Below are 20,932 nucleotides of genomic sequence, written 5' to 3' on the forward strand. Positions count from 1 at the left end.
TTAGTCTTTGTGATGGTTAAGATGATCAAAACGTTCCTTAAAAATCACCTGTAAACGGGCGAGGTGTGGGTGTTTGGGCCCCAAACCCAGTTTCCGACTGTATTTTAGGTTTCATCCACTAGGGGGCAGCAGACACATGCTTGATTGTCAATGCGTTAACTTATGTTCCATTTAACTTTACTTTTATTTAAACATGAGGTTGGTGCTTACCTCATTATTTACTTTTTTAGGCAACAACCCGACTATCTTAGAAACTTTTATACATTAGTGCAAATCCTCCAGGGTATATGCAATTGGAAAAACAAAAGACACATAAGCACTTGTTATTTGGGGTTATTGTTTATTGACAGTTCTATTCAACTGTAACTCTCATTCCTAAGAAAGAGGCTGTGTCTAAGTTGACACTTGCATAGTTCATAAAAATATATTTCTTCCATAGATGACTGTATAATAAGAAGGGGTGAGGTTCTGGTAAAGGCAGGTAAGGATGGGCAGCAGGGCCTGGTAGATCTTATGTGCAAAGTGTTTTTCCTGGTAGTCCTCGGTTTAAGCATATTTGCATATTTGAACAGTTTTGGCTCTACTGGGGCACTTGAGAGTTTTCCCAAGATCCCATGTTGCGCCTAACACACGGAAGACATCAGGTCATTTGGGGCAAGTGGTGGTGGGGAAAAGTGGAGAACAGGTGTCATCAGTCTATACAACGTCATGATTAACGTTGCATGAAGCTTTCTAGACGATTCCATATTTGGCCAGGTCACTGAGCTCCATGTCACCGAAGGCCTCCCAAGGGCAAACCACAGTGATGTCTGTGCCCAGACCCTCCATGCCGGGGATGTCGTCTCCGAATCTGCGTGGACATGCAGGTGTCACATCACATCACACACAGGTACACAAACACACACACACTATTTTGTACTTACCCTTTCTGGCCGGGTTTTGGGGCCTTGCTTTTGAAGGTGCGAGTAGTCCTCTGCTTGAACTTGGGGGGAGCCCTGGCGGGAGCTGCAACTGCTGTGTCTGCCATTGTTATTTTTCTGGAAGCACAATGTAAGAGGTGCTAAGTCTTTTTTTCTTCAAAGCTACCTGAGGTTTGGATGATCTCACATGCAGATTATGTCTTGATACACAAACAGCTTAGTCTATTTTTACACTTGGTCGGCTTTAAAGATTACTCCTCAAGTGACACATGGCACAAGTCGGCATTAGCTTATCTCCAATTTACCTCATTACAAAATGACACATTGCAGCTAAGTGAAATCTGACTTAATCTTTGTTTAAAATGGAAACTGTGGAAATGCACACATTGAATGCCCTTGAAAAAAAAAAGAGCTGAGATATTTAAAATAGCTCATGAAGTAAAAAAAATTAAATTCCTTGGAACCAGTTGGCTTCAAAGTGAAACGTTTCAGTTTTATACAGATTATTTTTTAAAGTAATAGCATTGTAAATAGGTTGTATTGAAAAGGTGGACAAGACAAGAAATCAAATTAGTTTTGAGCTCTTTGACTACATGCAAAACAACAAATATAATAAATCAACATGTCAGGCTCAATAAGTATGTTCTCCAAGTTGCTGTAGCGTAAAGGAAGAAGGTTCTTTCTTACCAGTTGGTGCGGAGTGTCTGTTTCACTTCTTCTCTGCTCTTTGCGTTTCTGTTCCTCATGTCATCCTGGCATCTCTTTTATACACAAACTGCTAATCCCCCTCACACAGGTACACGGTCCACCTCTGTGGTCATGGCCGCTAATTGGGCTCAGTGCTATTTTAGTGGCCAGAACACACGAGAACATTGAGTGTTACATAAGAACGCACGCATGACTCAGGAATAACACAAAGTTGTTGCTTTCTTGAAGGTTACAATTATAAATGGATTGAAAGTCCATAATAACTTAACTGACATCAAGTCAAACCTTCACAGTCATGTATATAGGCCTACATGTTATAATATGACAAAAATTCTTAAAAATGACCAAAAGTAACATTTGAAATGATTATTTGGAAACAACAACAAAGTCAATATTAGAAGCTACTGTTTTCTGTATACCATTTGTTCTCATTAGGCTTGTTGTGACTAAATGTTGCCGATTTCTGCTGACTGTGGGAATACTCTGGTCACCAGTCACTGCGAACAACCTCATTTAAAAAAAAAAAAAAGCTACATTACATCCAAACCAACATTTTTTTTCCCCCTATACTAAATAAATTGTGTGCTACCTATGATCTTGTTCAACATTTAAAGAAGAAAATGAAAATAATTTCACTTAAACTGCAATTTATGATATCACAATAGGTCTGACATCAAAATAACCATTTATATTTTTATTATATTGAAATACTGTACCTGTAAACAGTTGTTAAAGTGATATCAAAATTATTATTTTAATTCTTAATATCTACAAAAATCTGAATCTGCCCTCAGGCTCATTTTACATGCTCTCAAGTTCAGTCTATATATCAAGAGACAAATTAATTTGTCACAACATCAGTGATTGAATCTCCAAGCAACACATTTTATATTCTTGAATAATCAAAATGGCCACCATTTGTGTGCTTTTTGGCTTTTATTTCTTTACCTCTCATAAACTGGTTGAGCTGCCAACTTGGAGGTTTTGATAGGATTGGGCCTTATCCAGATGAGTCAGTGCAAAAACGGTTTTAGTGTGAACATTTTGATCCAAATCCTAATAATAGCGCAACACCTTTATGGGACAAGGAACCACAGTTGCTCATTTAAAAATATTAAAGTGATTATAGTAAATAAATACATTATACTAGTGTCCTTTAATCAATTTTAATCAATTAAAATTCAAGCTTAATTGTCTTGTCAAGTGTTTTCTTTGCATTCTGCAAACATTCCCGCATTTGCTGCATCATGAGCAGGCTTGAGGATTACTGCTACACAGCAGAAGGCAAATGCACGGCATTATAAGTTGTATAAGGGTGTCTTGAAAAATAGCTGTGGCCTACTTGCGAGTAATCTCAAAAGCTGAGGTTTACCTGCATAACATCACGACCTTTTCTCTCAGAAGCATCGAGTGTGTCAGCCTGATCTGTTGCACGTTCCACAGGTCTTAATGACATGTGAGTGAAGCACATGTATGGAAACAAATATCTGTCTCCAGACTTTCTATAGATATTTTAAATCAAAAGTGTCGATGAAAAATAATAATAATTGAAAATGAAGCAATATGACCAAATTTGTGACAAAAGGAATTCATAAATACATTTAAAAATATTGCTGATTGTCTCAACCATTAAAACGTTTTTAATACAATATTTACTATATAATAATGGTATTAACAAGAGTATTTGTATTTTTATGACTTAGTGCAGAAAGTAAATAAATATATTTTGTCATCTTCCATTGAAACATTCTCTTTTACATTTCAAAATGTAATTTTAAAAATAGATCCTCTGATCAAAAGGAAAAGAGCTCACAATTTGTGTCTAAAATAGTGTATTTTGTTAAAGAAATTAAAAATCATTTTCTTTTTTTATGATTAATGTTAATGAATATATTTAATTATTCAATTCTGTCCAAACCTGTTAATTCAGCTATTTATTTTTGTATCTATTGTGATTCAAAAGTAGCCTGATAATAAAATAATACACTACAATTAACTTATTTTAGGGAGGTAGCAAAATTATTATTTTTCTCAAAGCGTTTAGCTTTTTAAATGATCACTTATGTAACTTTTCAAACAATTCTCTGTCCCATCCCCGTTGAGCAAGCCCGTAAGTCGCATCAAAGTGACACCTGATTTAGACGCTTATTTCAAGACGTGACAACAAACAAATTACATAACAGATTAGCATCGATATAGGTGGCCTTGTTTTTTCAGCTTCTGATGTGTTTGTTGGTGAGAACATCCATGTTTACTGCTGTTAAGAAGCAACAGCAGTCATAGAGATACTGTTTATGACTACAAACCAAACATGTGGATGACTAAGCCTTAAAGTGGGTGTTGTTCTCCACTGCAGATGTTTTGCTGATCTGTGGTCAGCTACATTCAGCTCCACTTTTTTTTTTCCCCGAGTACATCAAGCCCGATCGCCAGTTTGCTTTTGCTTTACTACAACATGCATCCATGGTTCTGGGAATCACTAGTTGAATTATGTGAAACTGTTTTACGCAGGTTTATAATCTTACTTGAACGTTCAGAGCAAAGCCTGGACATGACTTAAAGGGGAAGGCAAGTATATTTTTTGGGGGGGCAATAATAAATTCACTAGTCTAAAAACGGGATTCAGATTAATATTTTATTTTTGGGATAAGAATTATACTGACGAGTCCTTCAATTTTCATCCATTTCGGGTAATTCAAATTTATCCAGTAATTTAAATTGATCCACCAACACACATTCGATAAATAATTTGCCTCATTTTAACCTGTGCGTATTGCCATGACTCAAAATCTACATGGACATAAAATGTTTTGGCTAGCTCATTGGTATTTTTGAGTGGCATTCTAAGTTAAAGATGACTGAAAGCAATCATGCAATTAGGCTACCAATACATAAGACTGACGCCTATTTTCGTCATTATTGACTCCCACTCCTCTCCTATGATGACACGTAATCCAATGTCCCTGCACGCAAATTTATCAGGACCAGCTGGCTGGTTCCCAAGAAACCTCCTATCACAACGCACCACCACCACCACTACCAGCAGGAGACCCAAGGTAACACTTGGTCAAAAGGCTGCAAAGTTTTCAAAAAGCCTGTTGGACTGCTGAAAATACAGGAAAAATGCTCAGTGGACTCTTCTTCTTTATCCTGGTGTCTTGCGTCGCTGCAAAAGAGAACGGTAACTTCACTCATGCAAGATGTGTCTTTAGTATGATTTTTTTTTTTTTTTACCACTGACTTTACCAATAACTTTATTTGAGTGTAGTTTCTTGAGTGTACATATGTCATAGGTCTTGGAATTTAAATTTGTATTATGTATTATGAAATGAATTACGCAGTGAATCACTTTCCTGGAGAAGGGAAGTAACAATCTTTATCCATCGAGTGAGTCAACTTAAAACCATTTTTAAAACTCAGAAAATTCACCTCTACTTTTGGCACATTGCGTTTCTCAGCTGTACCGTCAACATGATTCCCTTGAGGATGTCATCAAATATTGATAGAACAATTGCATCGTGTGATATGTAATAGAATGTATGTTTTTTTTTTTCTCTCAGATGTGACGCTCCCAAGTTTAAACGACACCAAATCTGCAAAGGCCTTCATCGACTCTGCCGAAGTGGTGGTGATCGGATTCCTGGAGGTCAGTGAAATGAGACGGACATTTTAAAATAAAACAATTTAGTGCCGCATTGTATTACAATATCTTTCATGCCACAAAGCAGACACAACAGAGCCAAATTAAGAGCCGAGAACGTTTGTTTTCATGTCTGATGGCAAGTCTGCTCGAAAGAAGGACATCATGGGCTTTGCCAACTTGCCGCGCCTTTGGCATGGCTGCAGTGAGGTCAGAGGTTGACTGGTTGTCTGATACATTGCGCGCCCTCTGGCTGTCCTCCCTGTGCGGGGGACGATGGTCGGCCACTTGACAGGAAGTGCTCAAGCAAAGGCTTGTGGGAGAAGCGTTGTTAAATCTCCTCTAAACAACAGTAACAAAATAGACTGTACCCATGTATGAACCCATATTTTTATTGGTTTCTCTGGGATTTCAAATGATTTCCCAGGGAGTGTGTAATAACGTCTCTGAAATAGCAACCGTTTAATGTCTACGTTCATTCCTGCATTTTTTTTTTCCCCTCCTCACTTGCATTTTGTTACGACCACGGTTCCAGTTGCATTTTTTTTTCTTTATGGTTTTGAGGGAAGAAAAAGAATTTAACAGATTGCGATGGGATTCGACGGTTTAAGTATGTCTAGAAATTCCCTCGTCGCGCTTTCCTTTTTACATGCACCATATGGGAATGAAATGAGGATTCCAGATGGTTGTAAAAAAAAAAAAATGTCTACATTTATGAATAGAGCAGTTATTTTAAACAATTACAATCTGCCTTCATCATATATTCACTTAGTATTGAGTGAGTTGGCTAGCCCATCATTACCAATATCAATTAGAAATTGCAATCTCAAAAGATTTCTAGATATAAAAAAGCACAACTATAGTACATTTGACACTTAATCAGTATTGTGACAGAAATTTAAATTGTGGTTAAATTTGAATTCAATTCAATACCTGCCCAATACAAACCATCTTGCTGAAATCTACTTTTTATTTTACTTTGATTCGACTTTTTATTTGATGTCATACTTTATTATTTAATTAATTCTTGAAGTTCAAATAAGAATATCCATGTTTTATTTTACTGTGCAACATTTGGTGTTGATCATTGAGGCTACAATGTGTTTGTGTTTTGTGCTATTCACAAATTGTATGAAACTAAACCTTGACACAGCAGGGAGAAGAAAGCCGCGGCTACAAAGAGTTTGCGGCAGCGGCAAAGCGCGTGGATTCCGTCTCAATGGCCGTTTGTATTTCCAAAGAGGTGTGGGCTGACTATGGCATTAAATCAGACACCATCGCTCTTTTCAGAAAGGTACTAACATGGCTGTCAGCATATTTGGCAGGATGATGCTCAAGTCTGCGTTATGTCCAGGCAGACAACCATCAAGAGAACCTCGTGATTGCCGAGATCGAGCAGCTCAAGATTGACGGTCTTGTGAACTTCATCATTGTGAACGAGGTCCGCTACATAACAGAGTACAACCAAGTGGTGAGTCACAGCACAATGTTAAGCATGATTTTACTACTTTCCTAATGCTGCTCTCTCTCCTCAGACAGCTGTGGGTCTCTTCAACTCTGAAGTAAAGACACACCTCCTGCTCTTTGCCAACAAGGGGCGCAAAGAATTTAATGAGTTAAAGGAGAAGTTAAGAGCTTTGGCCCCGGAGTTCACTAACAAGGTGAGAATAAAGCGAATAAAATGTATAGTTTTGAAAATAGCGCTTTGTGACTCATATATGGCAAAATCATATTAACAAACGAACCAAACTGTCTTGAAGTTCTTGTTTGTGGTCATCAATGGTGCTGATAAGTCCAACGTCCGCTCCTTGCGCTACTTTGGACTCAAATCTGAGGACCTCCCACGTGTTGGTATCTATGATGGTGACTCTGACATGAAGTGGCTGCTGCCTGAGGGCGACATTTCGACTGAGCGCGTGCGAGACTTTTGCAACTCTTTCTTGCGAGGGGAATTGAAGGTGAGCGGCCATCAAGGCAAAGATGGAACTTTTGTCATTTTTATTAAGATGTACAGATTGAGTGATTATATTGATTGATCCAATCGTTCGTTTTACTTTTCAGGAGGTAAAACAGGCCGGAACAGAGACGAAAACAGAGCTCTAATATTGGTAAAAAAAAGAGTATTCTAAAGTGAAAAAATAAATATTCTCCTGGTGAGCCTTCATGTTTGTTGCTAACAGCTCAGGAAACTTTCACTGTATCCACAGCTGCACGTCTACTCGTCGTGCGTCTTGTTTTGTTTTGTCTGTTTATGCCAACGCGAGGCTGTCTGCGGTCCGCTTTGCTGACCGCGTGTCGGCGGCCACAAGCTGCAGACAGGCTGGCACGCTTTGTCCGTCTGACCGCAAATATCACAGTCGCAACCACAACACAACCGCCTCAGTTAGAGTGACACACAGCAGAGCAGGAAGACACAGAATGTAGACAATGGTCAAAGGTCATCAACATGTTACTTTCAAATGGAGTGGAAATGAAGGACCTGGATTTGGATCCATCCATTCATTTTATATCCTGTAGTATGTATACTCTAATGCAGGGGTGTCAAACTCATTTTTTTGGCAGGCCGCATTGTGGTCATAGCTTCCTTCGGAGGGCCATTTTGACTGTCAACCCAAATAAATGTATAAATATATACAGTAAAAGCTACAAAACAAACTGACAAATAACTCGTTTTCAAATCAGACGAGTAAAAACTGGTCAAATATGTTAAGAAAAGATATTAAAAGTGAAAACAATCTGTAATTCTAGTAGTGACACACGAATTTGATGCACAATTTGTCTTCGCGGGCCACATAAAATGATGTAGCGGGCCGTATCTGGCCCCCGGACCTTGAGTTTGACACCTGTGCTCTAATGGTACATTTAGATTTAAAAAAAAAATGGGTTGATGGATTATCTGATGTCTTATTTAAAATCATGCATGACAGCCATTTGAGATTTTAAATTCGGTGACTTGAAAGGCATAATTCAAGCAAAAGCTCCCATTTTATATCCTCAGGAGCTCAGATGAATGTTCAGTTAAAAAAATAAAAAATAAAAGAAAAAAAACCATTGCCAAAAATGAAAAACACATTGGATGCAGACACTGTGAGAGAAAACATTTGGGATGAGCCCAGCAATGTCCATTTGAACAAGAGGGGAATTTCAAGGTCCAGACGGAGATCAACATAGTGTAATTGTCAGTGCCGTCTTGCCAAGCCCAAGCATCCGGCAGAATTGGGAAACCCTGACAGGTGGCATCCAGACAGTCTTGGATGGAGTTTAGATTTGGTTTAAGTGACATAACACATAGTTTTATATCACAAAGAGGCAAACAAAATTGAATTTTTTTAAGCAGTCACTATTGAGTCAGAGCAACAGTGAAAATGATCAATTAGCTTGCTAAATAATAAATGAGCACATTAGAACAATTAAAGCTGGTGAACAATTAATACACACAAATGCACATGGTGACGTGTCATGTTTGAATTTTTTTTCCAGGAAATATTGATGAAACAACCCTCATTTTAATGCTGCCACTTTAGTAAGATAAAATTGCATTTGATGTTATATTTGAGGTATTGCGAGCACTAACAACAGCACATTGTATATATTATATTTGCAAAACCACTATTCAAGTTCATTTGACAGATGTACTCCATGATGAGCGTATTGCAATACCAGCTGCTTCTTAAAAGAGTCACTTTTGAAAAGTTTGAAAAAACAAACATTTGACCCACATCGGGACATGCACATTCCAAAAACTGCCCCCTAAAGCCCAACTTATTGCGAAAGTCTAGCTCAAATACAACCCCATAATTACTGTATGAGTTACTCAGAAAAAAAAGTGTTTTTTCTCTGAAAGCCCACAACAGTGAACATGTCAGTCTCAAGAATTATTGCTCTGAGCACTGGGAACATAAATAAGCATTTAAAAAAAAAAAAAGTGCACACAATTATATAATGGAAACACTCACCTGGATAAAAAGCCAGTATGCATGAATTTAAAAATCTGATTCAAATCAATGCAAAATGTATCAAAAGTATTTTAAGCATATATATGATACTTATTTTCTAAAACATATGATTTGAGGTATAAAAAAAGTGTCCATAAACCATACATTTTGATTGAAAAAATATGTAAAATAAATCAGATGAGAATATCTGAGATTACATATCTTCCCCTTTTGGATGAAAACATTTCATTTGCACAGGGCCAAAACTTCCCAAGTAACAATTTATGTTTTTATGTTTTGTCCTCACTTTAAGCCATGTGGGTGTTATTTCTACAAATTATTGACCAGCCTAAAGATTTGAAAGAATTATTATAAATAATCTATTTTTTATTTGAGCATCTGCTTCCATGAGTGTCCGTGTTTGACCCCAACCTCAAAAAGTCATGTCTTTTTTTGTCTGGCTTTCCCCTCAAAAAAAGAAGCTCTTCGAAGACAATATGATTTCCAACTTACAGCAAAGTTGCAGCAATCTTATGTGACCCGAATCCGCACAATAAAAAAAAAAATCCTAAAGCTAGACATTGAAATTACACGGCTCATTCTCCAAGACAAATGCTTGACACCAGGAATAAAACGAGACTCCAGGAAACAAGGGCACGAAGGTCGGACTAGACTCGTAGTAACAACTTATAGACAACACTTGGCAGTCTCGTGTGCACATTCTGCATAACCAACATTTAATTGCTCTTGCAGTATAGTTCAGATCAGTTGTTTCTCTATGAAATCCACAGCTGCATCCGTATTTGAACCGTATCTCATATTCAAAACCACACACATACAGCAACACATACTATAGGCCTTCCTTATATTTAGCTATGCGTCTATCGGGCCACCGCTTCTTGTTGCCAAATGCTAGATTTTGTCGTCCCTAAATAGTGCTTGCCCGCGGCTGTGGTGGGACGCTGTAGCACTCTAATTAAGTCTGTCGCATAATGAGCCTGACCGCTACTCCATGTCACTCGATTAGAAGCTTGCGGTGCACTCGCACTGTAGTTTGGGGTTTGTGGGAGTGGGATATGTGGGGCAAAGGGAGATGATAGCAATGGCATAACCAGCAAATTTTGATTCTGCAGAAGCAATACGCTATTAAAATCCAATCAAATTCCATCGATGTGTTATTATTTTGGTGATATGACCGTCATTAGATTGAAAGGGTTGTCATAACGTCCATATACTGTACAGTAGAACATCTGTACTCTCTGCACTCAGGACAAACTGTTCTGGAACACTGCTTAGCCTTCCATCTGTTTAAATGAAGATGTACAGATTGAAGATGATAGAATTTCTCAGAGGAGATATAGAATATGAACCCACTTCAGGTTCAAACCGTCACTGTACTCAAACACGTGTTGAGTGTAAGGAAATGTTGAAATACGTCCTATGAGCCGCTGTTAATAATGAACTTTGCGTTTAATTGTTTTGAAATGTTTGCTGAAGATGTGTTATTTTATCTTTATGAGCAATTCATTTTTATTGTATTTTTTTTCTTTCTCCAGTATTTCACTGTTGGTACATCTTATAGTGGCTAATAAATATAGCTTTTAAGAAATAAAAACCCCTTCCTTAATTTTAATGGGCCTAACTATGCCACTGCAATTTAATGTTGGTATTTATGATCGTACTTGGAGATCTAAGATTTTTTTTTTTTGGTGGCACTTAATGTAACGATTGACCTAGGGCAATCTAATCAACTATACTTCAACATAAGCTTGTATTGCAATAGGCTATCATCTTCATCATCAATTATTATCCTCATCATCAATCATATGGGGCAGGGAGCATTTTGCGGAGATTCTCAGGGAGTATATGAAATGATTATGTAACTTTAAGTGCCATTTGATGAGAACACTTGAGGAATTCCAGCCTGAAGCAGGCCAGGAACTTTTGGGGTTGAGTGAGAGTGTGCGTTGGGGTGAATTCTTGGAGTGGGTCCCGGGCTAGAGTGGGAGTTTTTGTGGCAACCTCCCTTGACAAGTGCAAGAGGAGATGTTGACATATGATTCTCCAGCCAATCAGGTCTCCTCACTGTCTGAATCCCATCGGGGACAAGAGTATATAATGGAGCTCGTTTCAGGAGGATGGAAGCAGAACCTACGAGCTGATCTGAAGGCCCAACCGAGCAAGTCAAACTTCAGCTTCAAGACAACATGAAGACTCTGAGCCTCCTCGCCATTTGTGCTCTCCTCTCAGCATGCTGGGCCACAGGAGGTAAGGAGCGTTCTGGAACATCACCGTCCGTGCTTGGGGAAAACTTTGCTCATAACTTCTATTTTGTGTTCTTTCAACAGTTGTGGAACACGACGGTGACTCTGACCACTCAGACGCCGGCGATCTCGCCGCTGTCGTGGTCGATGATGCCGGAGACAACGGAGATGCTGGAGACAACGGAGATGCTGGAGACAACGGAGATGCCGACTCTTCAGCCTCCGACTCTTCCAACTCATCCTCAGACTCGTCCGATTCGGATTCAGACTCCAATTCTGATTCCGACTCTGACTCCAATTCTGACTCCGACTCTGCCTCCTCTTCTTCCTCCTCTTCTTCCTCCTCCTCTTCATCTGAGTCGGACAGTATTGAAGGTAAGCAGAATAACATGGGTTAGTGACTCCCAAACTGATTGAATAGTTTAAACTGTAAAAAAAAAGCGCTTAAAAATAAATTGCTTACAGATAATTAGATTTCAACAAAATGCAGCGTGTGTGAATGCAGTAAAAGCTCTCTTGTAACTTTTTCTGCCTCCAAGGTTAAATCATGTCTCGACATGCAAATTATAATTACACAGAGAACACAGATGTGAGATGTATTGTATGTTTGCATGCTTTTTACCACCTCCAAGCATTTCTTGTTCGGCTGAAAGGCTCAAAATTTCAAGTGTTTTACATTTGAAATATACATAAAAGTTTTCCTCCTTCTAGGGACAGACGCTGAAGATTCTCACGTGGTCATGAAACGTGACGTGGCTTCCGTTTTGCTGAGGACGAGACGCCAAGCACCTCTCTCTATGTACCAGATGGAGCGGTATGAGTTGTTTTTAAAATTATTTCACTTCCATTCAAAGCGCATGTCGTTAAGTTGGTTAGATCCAGATCACCGCTAGTCAGTAATGCAACATCTTCATTCCACCGCAGCCTGAGAGAGGTGTGTGAGCTGAACACAGGCTGCGATGAGATGGCGGAGACGCAGGGCATCGTGGCGGCCTACACGGCCTACTACGGACCCCCTCCCTTCTAAGCGGTCCCGCTCGCCCATCACCTACGTTTGTCTCGCTTCTTTCATAATACGATTGCGATCAAGAGCATCATCTCCCCTCCAACAAGAGGCAAACAAACCAAATCTGGTTTGGACCACGTTGTGATTACACAAACGGAGGTCGCAAACCTTTGCACAAGCGACGTCCAGAGAGGTGCACATAAAGTATGCAGTAGCCCATATATGTTGAAATGATTCCTCATCCGCCCTTTGCATAACACAATGAATGGTGCTAAAAGTGTATTTGAATGATTGTATTGATATATTTATGCTATGCTTTAGCAGCGGTTATAGTAATAAGCTCATAGATGTACAGTAGTGTGTGAGATGTACGTGAAATTATCTGCCATGGCTGTAACCACAAGTTGCCTCTGAATTTCAAGGAAATAAATTATTTTGTTTGTCCAACAATGACTTTAGTAGAAATCCTTTAAAAATTATTTTAAGGAAGCCTTTTGAGCATTTTGCGTATCCTGGAGATGTCCTTGGTACTAGTATGCTCTTCGTCCTCTCTCGTCTGACATTTCAGTGCTCCAGTAGAATGGCCAGTGTGCACAACAATGGTTAGTAGTCTAGGACAACTTAGCAGCATAGTAGCAGCATGTTCCTAGTTGACATCTAGTCCTACTAGTAAAGGCCTTAGTCAAGTCGATCACAAAAGTAATATAGCAATCCTACATGTATGTTGTTTTACTAGTCTTGACAAAGAGCGTAAAATGAGTATTAAGGATCTCAAATACTCAAATTGATTTTTTTTTCTCAACAGCTCGGAAAAAATTGCCGTCAATTTTTGTACTGATCACTAGATGTCAGTGTTGATCAAACAGATTGGATTGGGCTTTTCTAATACTATGTCACACCAATACTTAGTTCTGATATGACACAAATAATTAACTTGGCTATCAGTATTAGATAAAGACCGTATAATAATTTGCACAAATCTCCCATGTACAACAGGTACTATATGGGTCATTGCCAAGATTTTCTGATTAAAATCGGGACAACTCATCATACATATCACCAATTAATTTACAGTTGCTTTCTTTTGATTGAAAGAATAAGTGTTTCAACTTTATTGTGCTGTGTATGTTACAATATATATATTTTTTTAAATAACAACTCGTATGTGTTCTAACATTTCACATTTGTTTCCTCAGAGATGTCTTCTGTCCAAACAAACAGTATAGCTCAAGAACGCCGTCTGCTGGACGTTCAACACAGTACAAGGGCGCACGTTGCAGCGCACATGAAGGTTTGTTTGTTTTTGATTTTATGCAGTGTATTTTATTAATCTTTTTATCCTCTTTGAACCAAGAATTTAAGATTTCACAGGTTGCATTATGACGAGATAAGATTAGCATGCGCCTGTGATTAACATCCTCACCTAAAAAGGGTTAACCTGCACACACACGCGAGTCATTATCACAGTCACGCGTGCTTATTCTGTCTTATCAGCTGGAAAGACAAAAATGCAAAGTCCAGCATACGTTTGCAATATCTTACTGTAAATTAGTTTCTCTGTTAGCGGTTAAAGGAGTCTTTTTAAAGCATGAAGAGAAACGAGTGAATCACCAACATAAATTATATTTAATGCGAGTAAGCAATGACTCTCAGCAAACTGCACTGACGTCTTAACGCGTGACAAGTCATGTGGATTTTTTTCCTGAATGTGCTTTATTATTAGAAACAGGTGAAATGATTAATTTAGGTTTGAATGTAGAAATGATAAAAGAAAATGTTAAATGTAGAAAATGATGACAACATTACACATGATTCAGGTTTCAAAGGTTTATTTAGATGGACAGTCATCTAATTTTAAACAACATATTCTTTGAATATAATCACTTTGTAAAATCATATCATTTTACACCTTAAAAAGATGTGTGAACGAGGCTGCAGTGTCATAAAATCTACAAGATATAAATGGCGAAGGCTGATACGGCATTATTGGAAATGGAAAAAAGTATAATTGTAAAGTGGCACACAGATATGGTAATATTGTTTAGTTGCTATAGTTTTTCATTAATCGCAGACATTTTTTAAAATAGGCTTACAGTTACCTCATTGTCCCTCTTAAATAATCTAGTGAAGACATAAATAATGTTAATCTTGTGCAATAATTGTGTTTATCATGCAAAGGAAACTCAAAGTTTGGTCAGTTTTACACTGTTTGGCTCAAACTTGATCTCAATTCCCAGCTCTGTGTCATCACACATTGCCGGGTTATCGTAGGCTTCTTTGTGCCGCTCTTTGTTGTCTTTCCCTTTATCTTCATCGCTGTTGCAGCATTTGCAGCAGCAGCAACATTTGGCAGTGAACACAGCCACTACTTTGTCCCAGGGTTCTAGAGAGTGAGCCCAAAGCGGGAGGAAGTCCCAAGACCGCAACACTGCTGGCAGACATTCAGGCTTCCTCTTCTGCAGCACATTGATGATAATGATGATGATGAGAAGAGCCACGAGAGGGCAGGCCACGCCCACGAGGACCTGCCATCCGGCCAGCGACAGACTGAAGACGAGGAGCGGCAGAAGGAAGAAGCAGCAGATGATGTAGACTGCAGCGAACCAGCGGTAGGAGGCCGTGATGTTGCCCAAAGCTTTGGCCAGTCGGATGGGCAATCGGGTGAATGGAATCGGATACCACAGAACGATGCCAGAGATGTTGAACAGGAAGTGAACCAGGGCAATCTGGGGAAGTCATCCATGCACTTTATCAGCATGCAGGTAAATCACCAAAATGCATTTATGGTGAAATATTTTTTATCACCTGCAGAGCGTTACCCAACGTGTCTGATGGACTGGCCATGGCTGCCAAGATGGCCGTGGTGGTGGTGCCAATGTTGGAACCAAGAGACAACGGATAGGCTCTCTCTATGCTGATGACGCCGATACCTACAGGTATGTGCACAAGGTAGGCCCATGAGAATTTTCTTTGGGCTAATCAATCACTTCAGATGAACATGCTCAGATTGTATTTTTTTAATTCTAGGGTTCTGGTTGGCGGACGGACAAATGAGTGATCTCACCAACAAGCGGAGTGATAGCCGAGGTAAAAACAGAGCTGCTCTGCACAATGAATGTCATTCCAGCTCCGACTAAAATGGCAATGTATCCTGTGACCCAACCGAAAGGGAACGGGAAATCTGCACACATGTTAGCGTGGAACACCTTAAGCACTCAAATGCAATGTGTTGCCTTGTCCAAGGTTAAACAATCCTTGTGCATCCACTCACTTGTGTTAAGTATTTTCTTGATAATCATGGCCACTTGACCCTTAAGCATGGAGTTGAGCAACTTGACAATAAGCAGCAGGCAGGAGCACAACACCAGTAAAGAGAGAGCCAGGAGGATCAGACCCACAGCCAGATCGGACAAGTTCACGTTTACAAAAAGGTGATCACCTGACAAGACATACACAGTCATCGTGTCAAGTACGCGCATAGATGAAATTCCTTTATGTCGTGTCATGCTCACATTTTTTAATGTTGTACGTCTGTGAGATGTTTTTGAGTGTGAAGGTGTAGTTGCCATCCGTCCAGCACATTGAAGGAGAGGTGCAGTTCTCTGGACCGGGAACAGTGACATTTACGGTGCTCTGAAAAGTCAGCCAAAGTTTTTAAGAAAACAATCAATCATATACAGGGTGTCCCACAAGTCACAATATGCTTCCCTTTTTCTATTTCATGATCATTTGGACAGACACGACGTGAGGCTACCTGTATTTGACAGCTCGGGCTTTGTCGTTTTAATAAGCATAAGTATTTCCTTATATAAATAAATAGAAAAAAAGGAAGTGTATAGAGACTTTGGAGGACAACTTGTATTTTTGCGCCAATGATCCTACCACGTTGGTATAAGTTTCACACCACCTCTTGATGAGACTTTTGTTCCGGGCTTCTGGGTCTCCAGTGGCTATTTGGCTTAAGACAGACTTGTCTAGCTGTCTCAGCGGGAAAAAGAGAACATTCACAAATGTGCACTCGTAATACTATTATCGACCTTTTGTAATCAACCAAGACAACCGTGTTTGTTGACTAATGCAAAATCCCAAAATTCATTAGACTTGCTTTTACCTTTATAATAGAATCTGTTAGCACATCTGTGATAACATTCAAGAGGTCGGGAGCCTCTCCGCTCTGGATCTGGAACGAGTCGATAATGAGCTTGGTGACCTCGTACAAGTAGCCGCTGGCGACCTCTAGAGGCAGCAGCACCAGAACCGACAGCCAGTTGAAAAAATCGTGCACCGTGGCCCCTGCAAATGCCCTGAGCGCAATCGGAAAGACAATTTAGATTAATCCCAAGCGGATTGAACTTTGCTCGCTTCTGATGGTAACAACGTACACTTTTACATTAGCGTAATATTAGCGTATCACTTGGGATTATGACTACTGTGTTTTATGACTCATCAGATGATTTATTGGACTCCTGCAGCAATAATAGATTATATAATAATATATAATAAATAATATAATAAATAATAATATAATATAATAATAGATAATTATCACGAGCCTTCAACGCATACAATTCAGATGTGACTAAAACACAGTATTCATCGGAATCTTTTAAGAAAGGAATAGAACCATCTGTTTTATTCCCCATGCTTGCTTTAGAAGTTACCTGCGAAAGATAGTTCGGTCCCCAGCCTGCGTCATGGCAACAAGTGTATTGGTGACTGAGGTGCCAATGTTAGTGCCCATGATGATTGGAACAGCCAGTTGGACTGATAGCACTACAACACAAAAAAGATATCACTATCATCTCCTCATGCCTAGTTGTTGTCACACCACGTTGTGTGTTAGCACTCACATCCAGAGGAGACCATGCTGACCACAATGGAGGACGAAGTGGACGAGCTCTGAACCAGTAAAGTGACCAGGACGCCAATGACCAGACCGGCCAGAGGGTTGGACAGGACAACATTGTCCTGCATAATGCCGCCTGCTGCTTTGCCTGGATTGACAAGGTGGATTTTATTTTTATTGTCCAAATGCACCATAGTAGCACGTCACACCTTCTTTCACTTACCTCCAACAAGCTGGAAGGCTGAGCTGAGGATGTCTAGGGAGCAGATGAACATGTAGAGGAGGCCCAGTAGCACAGCAAACTTCAAAAGTGACACCAACACCCGCAGCACCTTCCCTTTGGTGTCCAAAGCTGACAACATACACAAAAAAAAAACACATCAAACTAATTTTAATCACTTTATCAAATGTATTCAAACAGTAGCTATCCACTAGGGGTGTGCTTCTTTCCGATAAAAAAACGCATTGATACATTTCAATACAGAAAATATAACAAATCTGTTCATGTCGGGCCCCAGCTAACTATTGTTTCAAAATTAATGAATTTATCATTTTGGTGATAAATTGATGAATCCGGTTTAATTTCCATCCCATTATTTTAGCACAGGACATTATTTTATATTGACAGTCCAGAGAACACACTAATTATGATTTGGTTACCATTTAGGACACGTCAAAATAAATAGTAATACGATAATTGTTTTCTAAAGTTCATCAACATATTTATGTTGTGCTTAACATTGATTTATCATTTGGACACCAAATCTGAACCACACCCTATGTTCTGCAATAAATGCAGTTTTATTTATGACTTAATCACAAACTGTATGGTGCCAGTAGATAATCATAAAATGCTTGCTGAACTCACCCAACAGTGGCCAACGCCTCGCTTTTGGCATCATACCAGTCAACATCACTTTTGAGAAATGCACATTTCAATTCCGTCTCACCTGACCATGGCACTCCGGTGTCTTTCAGCTCGGGCATATCCCAAGGGTCTTCCTCATCAGGTGGCCCATCATCCACCAGCGACAGAGTAGACTGTGCAGGACTTCCTTTTTGCACTATTTGCACATTTACAGAACGTGTTATATTATCATTTGTTTGGACAAGAAGTCTTACGTTCAAAAACTTACTTTTGCTGCCATTTCTTTCAATATGCTCCTCGGTAAACTGAAATTATGAAGTAAAAAAAAAAAAAATGTTGATATTCATTTGTAATGCATGTAATTCCAATAAGGGTTATCATAGTTTGGGATTTTTTCAGTTTTATTTGATTTTGACTATGGTATTTAATTTCAATTAGTTTTCATTTGGATGTATTTTTTTAGAATGTTTTTCAGTTTTACTAATGCGTTTTTTGTTTTATTAGTTTTAGTATATTTAAAGATAAGTGGGATATTTGTCGAACATAAGATTAAAATATAATTGTGTACTAATTTAAGGTAAACTACAATTCTCAAACGACAGTTTGACCTTCTGCATCATGAATGCATGTATGAATGAATGTATGATATTCACTTCACAGGTTTCTTTTATATCAAACAAATGGTTTTAGGTTATTCACCTGACATGTTTCGGCGGTTTCTTCCGCCTTCATCAGAGTGTGAAGGCGGAAGAAACCGCCGAAACATGTCAGGTGAATAACCTAAAACCATTTGTTTGATATAAAAGAAACCTGTGAAGTGATTAAATAAGGAAAAACAAAATGAACTTAGTACAATTAATGTATGATATTATTTGACAAAGATGGAAACGATGGTTGCTTAGTTATTTCATTACTTTTATATTCCAATATTCTGGCTCGTTTTAACATTATCATTTAAATTCTCAATTAATAGCTAATATTTTACTTTTCAATAGTTCCAAAAGCCACACCAATTGAATGACTATTGCACACATTTAGCCACTCACATGCCACAAGGTATTGATCATAAGACTCACATGGTGTTATCCGGCCACAGTAAAATTCCATTAGTACAACACGATGACACGGAAATAAAGCTTAATTGATTTTCTTTTTCTATGTTTCACTTACACACGCACATGCGCGCACACACATACATTCACACAGTCAACTTTTTTCATTTTACATTTAAATCTTTGATATCATTCTAAAATGAGAGTTTCACTCACAACAAGTCTGTCTCAGTTTGCTCTTTAAATATGTGCTGTTATTCATTTACTAACTAATGGCATGATCTAATGCATAAGGCACTCAAGATTCAGATGTTTATGTAAAAAAATAGTTTTTGGGTGTTTGCACATATGCCATTATACCACCCCCCCACAAAAAAAAAAAAAAGCTTTTAGCTCTATTTCTTTGTGTCTTGATACTTTATCTAAGCGTGATTTTTGAACTCAAAGCAATGTCAAAATTATTTTGCATTCCTTTGTGTCAACTAATTATACATGATAAGAGCCAAAAGATACAGCTGCAATAAAAAATAATTTTCAAGTTTGAGTTTGTACTTTATGCTTACAATAAAAATATAAATGACTTTCACGCAAAACTCTAAAATTAATGATATGATAGTAATGTCCTCACCGCAGGTGGCTTGAGTGCATCCATGCTGCCTGCTGTCAAATGCTGCATGCACACAGGTAGAGTGTTGTGGTGAAGGAAGATTGGTGGGTGTCTTCACATCACTGAGAGCTCCCACCAATAAGATCAACACACCTTGCTTGGTCGCTCACAAATTTCTTGTAATCGCTACTCTGACGTGTGTTGCAATCCAACCCACATTTTTCCAGGTGCCTGCATGACTCCCTTACTGTGGATGTGACTAACTGTGCGTGTGCGTGCAACGCTGGATTGTAGCACAATATTGATCTTCTTAATAGAGCTACACATTGGTCAACATCACAGTGTGCTAAATTTATACTTTTTAGTTGCACTTGAAAGATTTTTATTTAGATTAGAACAAAGATATCACTGTCATCCTGGTGCTGCAGAAGCTGGATATCTTTTACTTTATGAGAATTGTGGCTATATACATAGTTTGCAATAGTTTTATATATTCACTTATCTTAGAAGTGCTTGAAAAAGGGCCCATTCTTATTTTGTGGAAATCTATTTCGTTGCTTTTTTTTTCTTCTGCAATGTTGTAGAGTTTGTATCCAATGTAGTTGGGCTAAATGCTTGAAAGCATAAGAATTTTGATTAACTGTATTTAATGTTGTTTTCAAATCTTATTTAATGTTCCATTGATTTTTGTCCTATGTATTTTATCAAATGTGGCTATTTGTTTTCAGAACTATTTCAGGAGGATATGGATTGGATTGGACTGAGTGAATTCTGTTTCTGTAGCCTTTTGGGTTGCACTTGTACAAAGTTTGTAGCTATGGCATTGCAAAGTCCTTTGTCATTTCCAAACAGTGTAATAGCGGCATCTAGGTGCCATACTGTACTACTGCAATTGAGCCTCCACTGCGGAGGTCCGAACAAACGTGATTTATTGTGTAAATTCTAATTTGCCAGTATGTAGTTCGTTGTGAGTTCATGCATTGTGTTGGTTTTGTTCTTTGAACAAGGTGATGTTCATGCACGGCTCATTTTGTGCACCAGTAAAAAACATCTAGGTCTTGAATTGAAAAAAAAAAAAAACATTTT

The 20,932-nt window shown here is 38.6% G+C and overlaps 5 protein-coding genes and 1 long non-coding RNA gene across 7 annotated transcripts in view; 4 read left to right on the forward strand and 2 right to left on the reverse strand.

Annotated features, from left to right (window-relative positions):
• The window catches only part of LOC125969597 (uncharacterized), a 43,668-nt gene extending 34,429 nt beyond the window's left edge, over positions 1-9,239 (forward strand). The window contains exon 17 of the transcript XR_007481627.2: positions 9,230-9,239. The gene's annotated coding sequence lies outside the window, so the exon portion shown is untranslated. The remainder of the gene's footprint in view (positions 1-9,229) is intronic.
• LOC125969606 (retinal cone rhodopsin-sensitive cGMP 3',5'-cyclic phosphodiesterase subunit gamma-like) lies at positions 321-1,765 on the reverse strand. Its single transcript, XM_049721854.2, has 3 exons — positions 1,608-1,765; positions 924-1,037; positions 321-850 (listed from the first exon to the last, which is right to left on the reverse strand). Exons 2-3 carry the CDS (start codon positions 1,025-1,027, stop codon positions 733-735), a joined length of 222 nt encoding a protein of 73 aa, XP_049577811.1. The 5' UTR covers positions 1,028-1,037; positions 1,608-1,765; the 3' UTR covers positions 321-732.
• On the forward strand, positions 4,320-9,212 carry LOC125969602 (endoplasmic reticulum resident protein 27). Its single transcript, XM_049721849.2, has 7 exons — positions 4,320-4,809; positions 5,189-5,274; positions 6,422-6,562; positions 6,623-6,739; positions 6,804-6,929; positions 7,029-7,226; positions 7,330-9,212. The coding sequence occupies exons 1-7, from the start codon at positions 4,752-4,754 to the stop codon at positions 7,369-7,371; spliced, it is 768 nt and encodes a 255-aa protein (XP_049577806.1). The 5' UTR covers positions 4,320-4,751; the 3' UTR covers positions 7,372-9,212.
• A 2,065-nt stretch (positions 9,240-11,304) lies between the features above and the next one.
• bglapl (bone gamma-carboxyglutamate (gla) protein, like) lies at positions 11,305-12,923 on the forward strand. Its single transcript, XM_049721852.1, has 4 exons — positions 11,305-11,471; positions 11,552-11,842; positions 12,179-12,281; positions 12,392-12,923. The coding sequence occupies exons 1-4, from the start codon at positions 11,411-11,413 to the stop codon at positions 12,492-12,494; spliced, it is 558 nt and encodes a 185-aa protein (XP_049577809.1). The 5' UTR covers positions 11,305-11,410; the 3' UTR covers positions 12,495-12,923.
• Positions 12,924-14,285: 1,362 nt separating this feature from the next.
• Positions 14,286-20,915, reverse strand: LOC125969598 (sodium-dependent phosphate transport protein 2B-like). Its single transcript, XM_049721842.2, has 13 exons — positions 19,868-20,915; positions 18,456-18,492; positions 18,270-18,383; positions 17,543-17,671; positions 17,324-17,467; positions 17,135-17,246; positions 16,585-16,777; positions 16,356-16,451; positions 15,986-16,106; positions 15,745-15,912; positions 15,538-15,654; positions 15,279-15,403; positions 14,286-15,199 (listed from the first exon to the last, which is right to left on the reverse strand). Exons 1-13 carry the CDS (start codon positions 19,913-19,915, stop codon positions 14,657-14,659), a joined length of 1,947 nt encoding a protein of 648 aa, XP_049577799.1. The 5' UTR covers positions 19,916-20,915; the 3' UTR covers positions 14,286-14,656.
• On the forward strand, positions 15,264-18,433 carry LOC137840302 (uncharacterized). Of its 2 annotated transcripts, none has more exons than XR_011086855.1 (4): positions 15,264-15,409; positions 15,501-15,904; positions 17,317-17,480; positions 18,298-18,433. It is a non-coding gene; the product is annotated as an uncharacterized lncRNA (long non-coding RNA). The 2 variants fall into 2 exon arrangements; XR_011086856.1 differs by having other exon boundaries at positions 15,287-15,422.
• Positions 20,916-20,932: the final 17 nt, after the last annotated feature.

Source organism: Syngnathus scovelli, chromosome 5 (assembly GCF_024217435.2).
Source record: "Syngnathus scovelli strain Florida chromosome 5, RoL_Ssco_1.2, whole genome shotgun sequence".
NCBI lineage: Eukaryota > Metazoa > Chordata > Actinopteri > Syngnathiformes > Syngnathidae > Syngnathus > Syngnathus scovelli.

Coding starts and splice junctions, on each gene's coding strand:
- LOC125969598 (XM_049721842.2), bottom strand. CDS start 19,915: ATGCAGCATTTGACAGCAGGCAGCATGGATGCACTCAAGCCACCTGCG. Junction 17,468..17,542: donor AGCCTTCCAGCTTGTTGGAG/GTAAGTGAAAGA, acceptor TTGTCAATCCAG/GCAAAGCAGCAGGCGGCATT. Junction 16,107..16,355: donor GTGAAACTTATACCAACGTG/GTAGGATCATTG, acceptor CTGACTTTTCAG/AGCACCGTAAATGTCACTGT.
- LOC125969602 (XM_049721849.2), top strand. CDS start 4,752: ATGCTCAGTGGACTCTTCTTCTTTATCCTGGTGTCTTGCGTCGCTGCA. Junction 4,810..5,188: donor CGTCGCTGCAAAAGAGAACG/GTAACTTCACTC, acceptor TTTTTCTCTCAG/ATGTGACGCTCCCAAGTTTA. Junction 6,563..6,622: donor CCATCGCTCTTTTCAGAAAG/GTACTAACATGG, acceptor CGTTATGTCCAG/GCAGACAACCATCAAGAGAA.
- LOC125969606 (XM_049721854.2), bottom strand. CDS start 1,027: ATGGCAGACACAGCAGTTGCAGCTCCCGCCAGGGCTCCCCCCAAGTTC. Junction 851..923: donor CCAAAACCCGGCCAGAAAGG/GTAAGTACAAAA, acceptor ATGTCCACGCAG/ATTCGGAGACGACATCCCCG.
- bglapl (XM_049721852.1), top strand. CDS start 11,411: ATGAAGACTCTGAGCCTCCTCGCCATTTGTGCTCTCCTCTCAGCATGC. Junction 11,843..12,178: donor TGAGTCGGACAGTATTGAAG/GTAAGCAGAATA, acceptor TCCTCCTTCTAG/GGACAGACGCTGAAGATTCT. Junction 12,282..12,391: donor TCTATGTACCAGATGGAGCG/GTATGAGTTGTT, acceptor ATTCCACCGCAG/CCTGAGAGAGGTGTGTGAGC.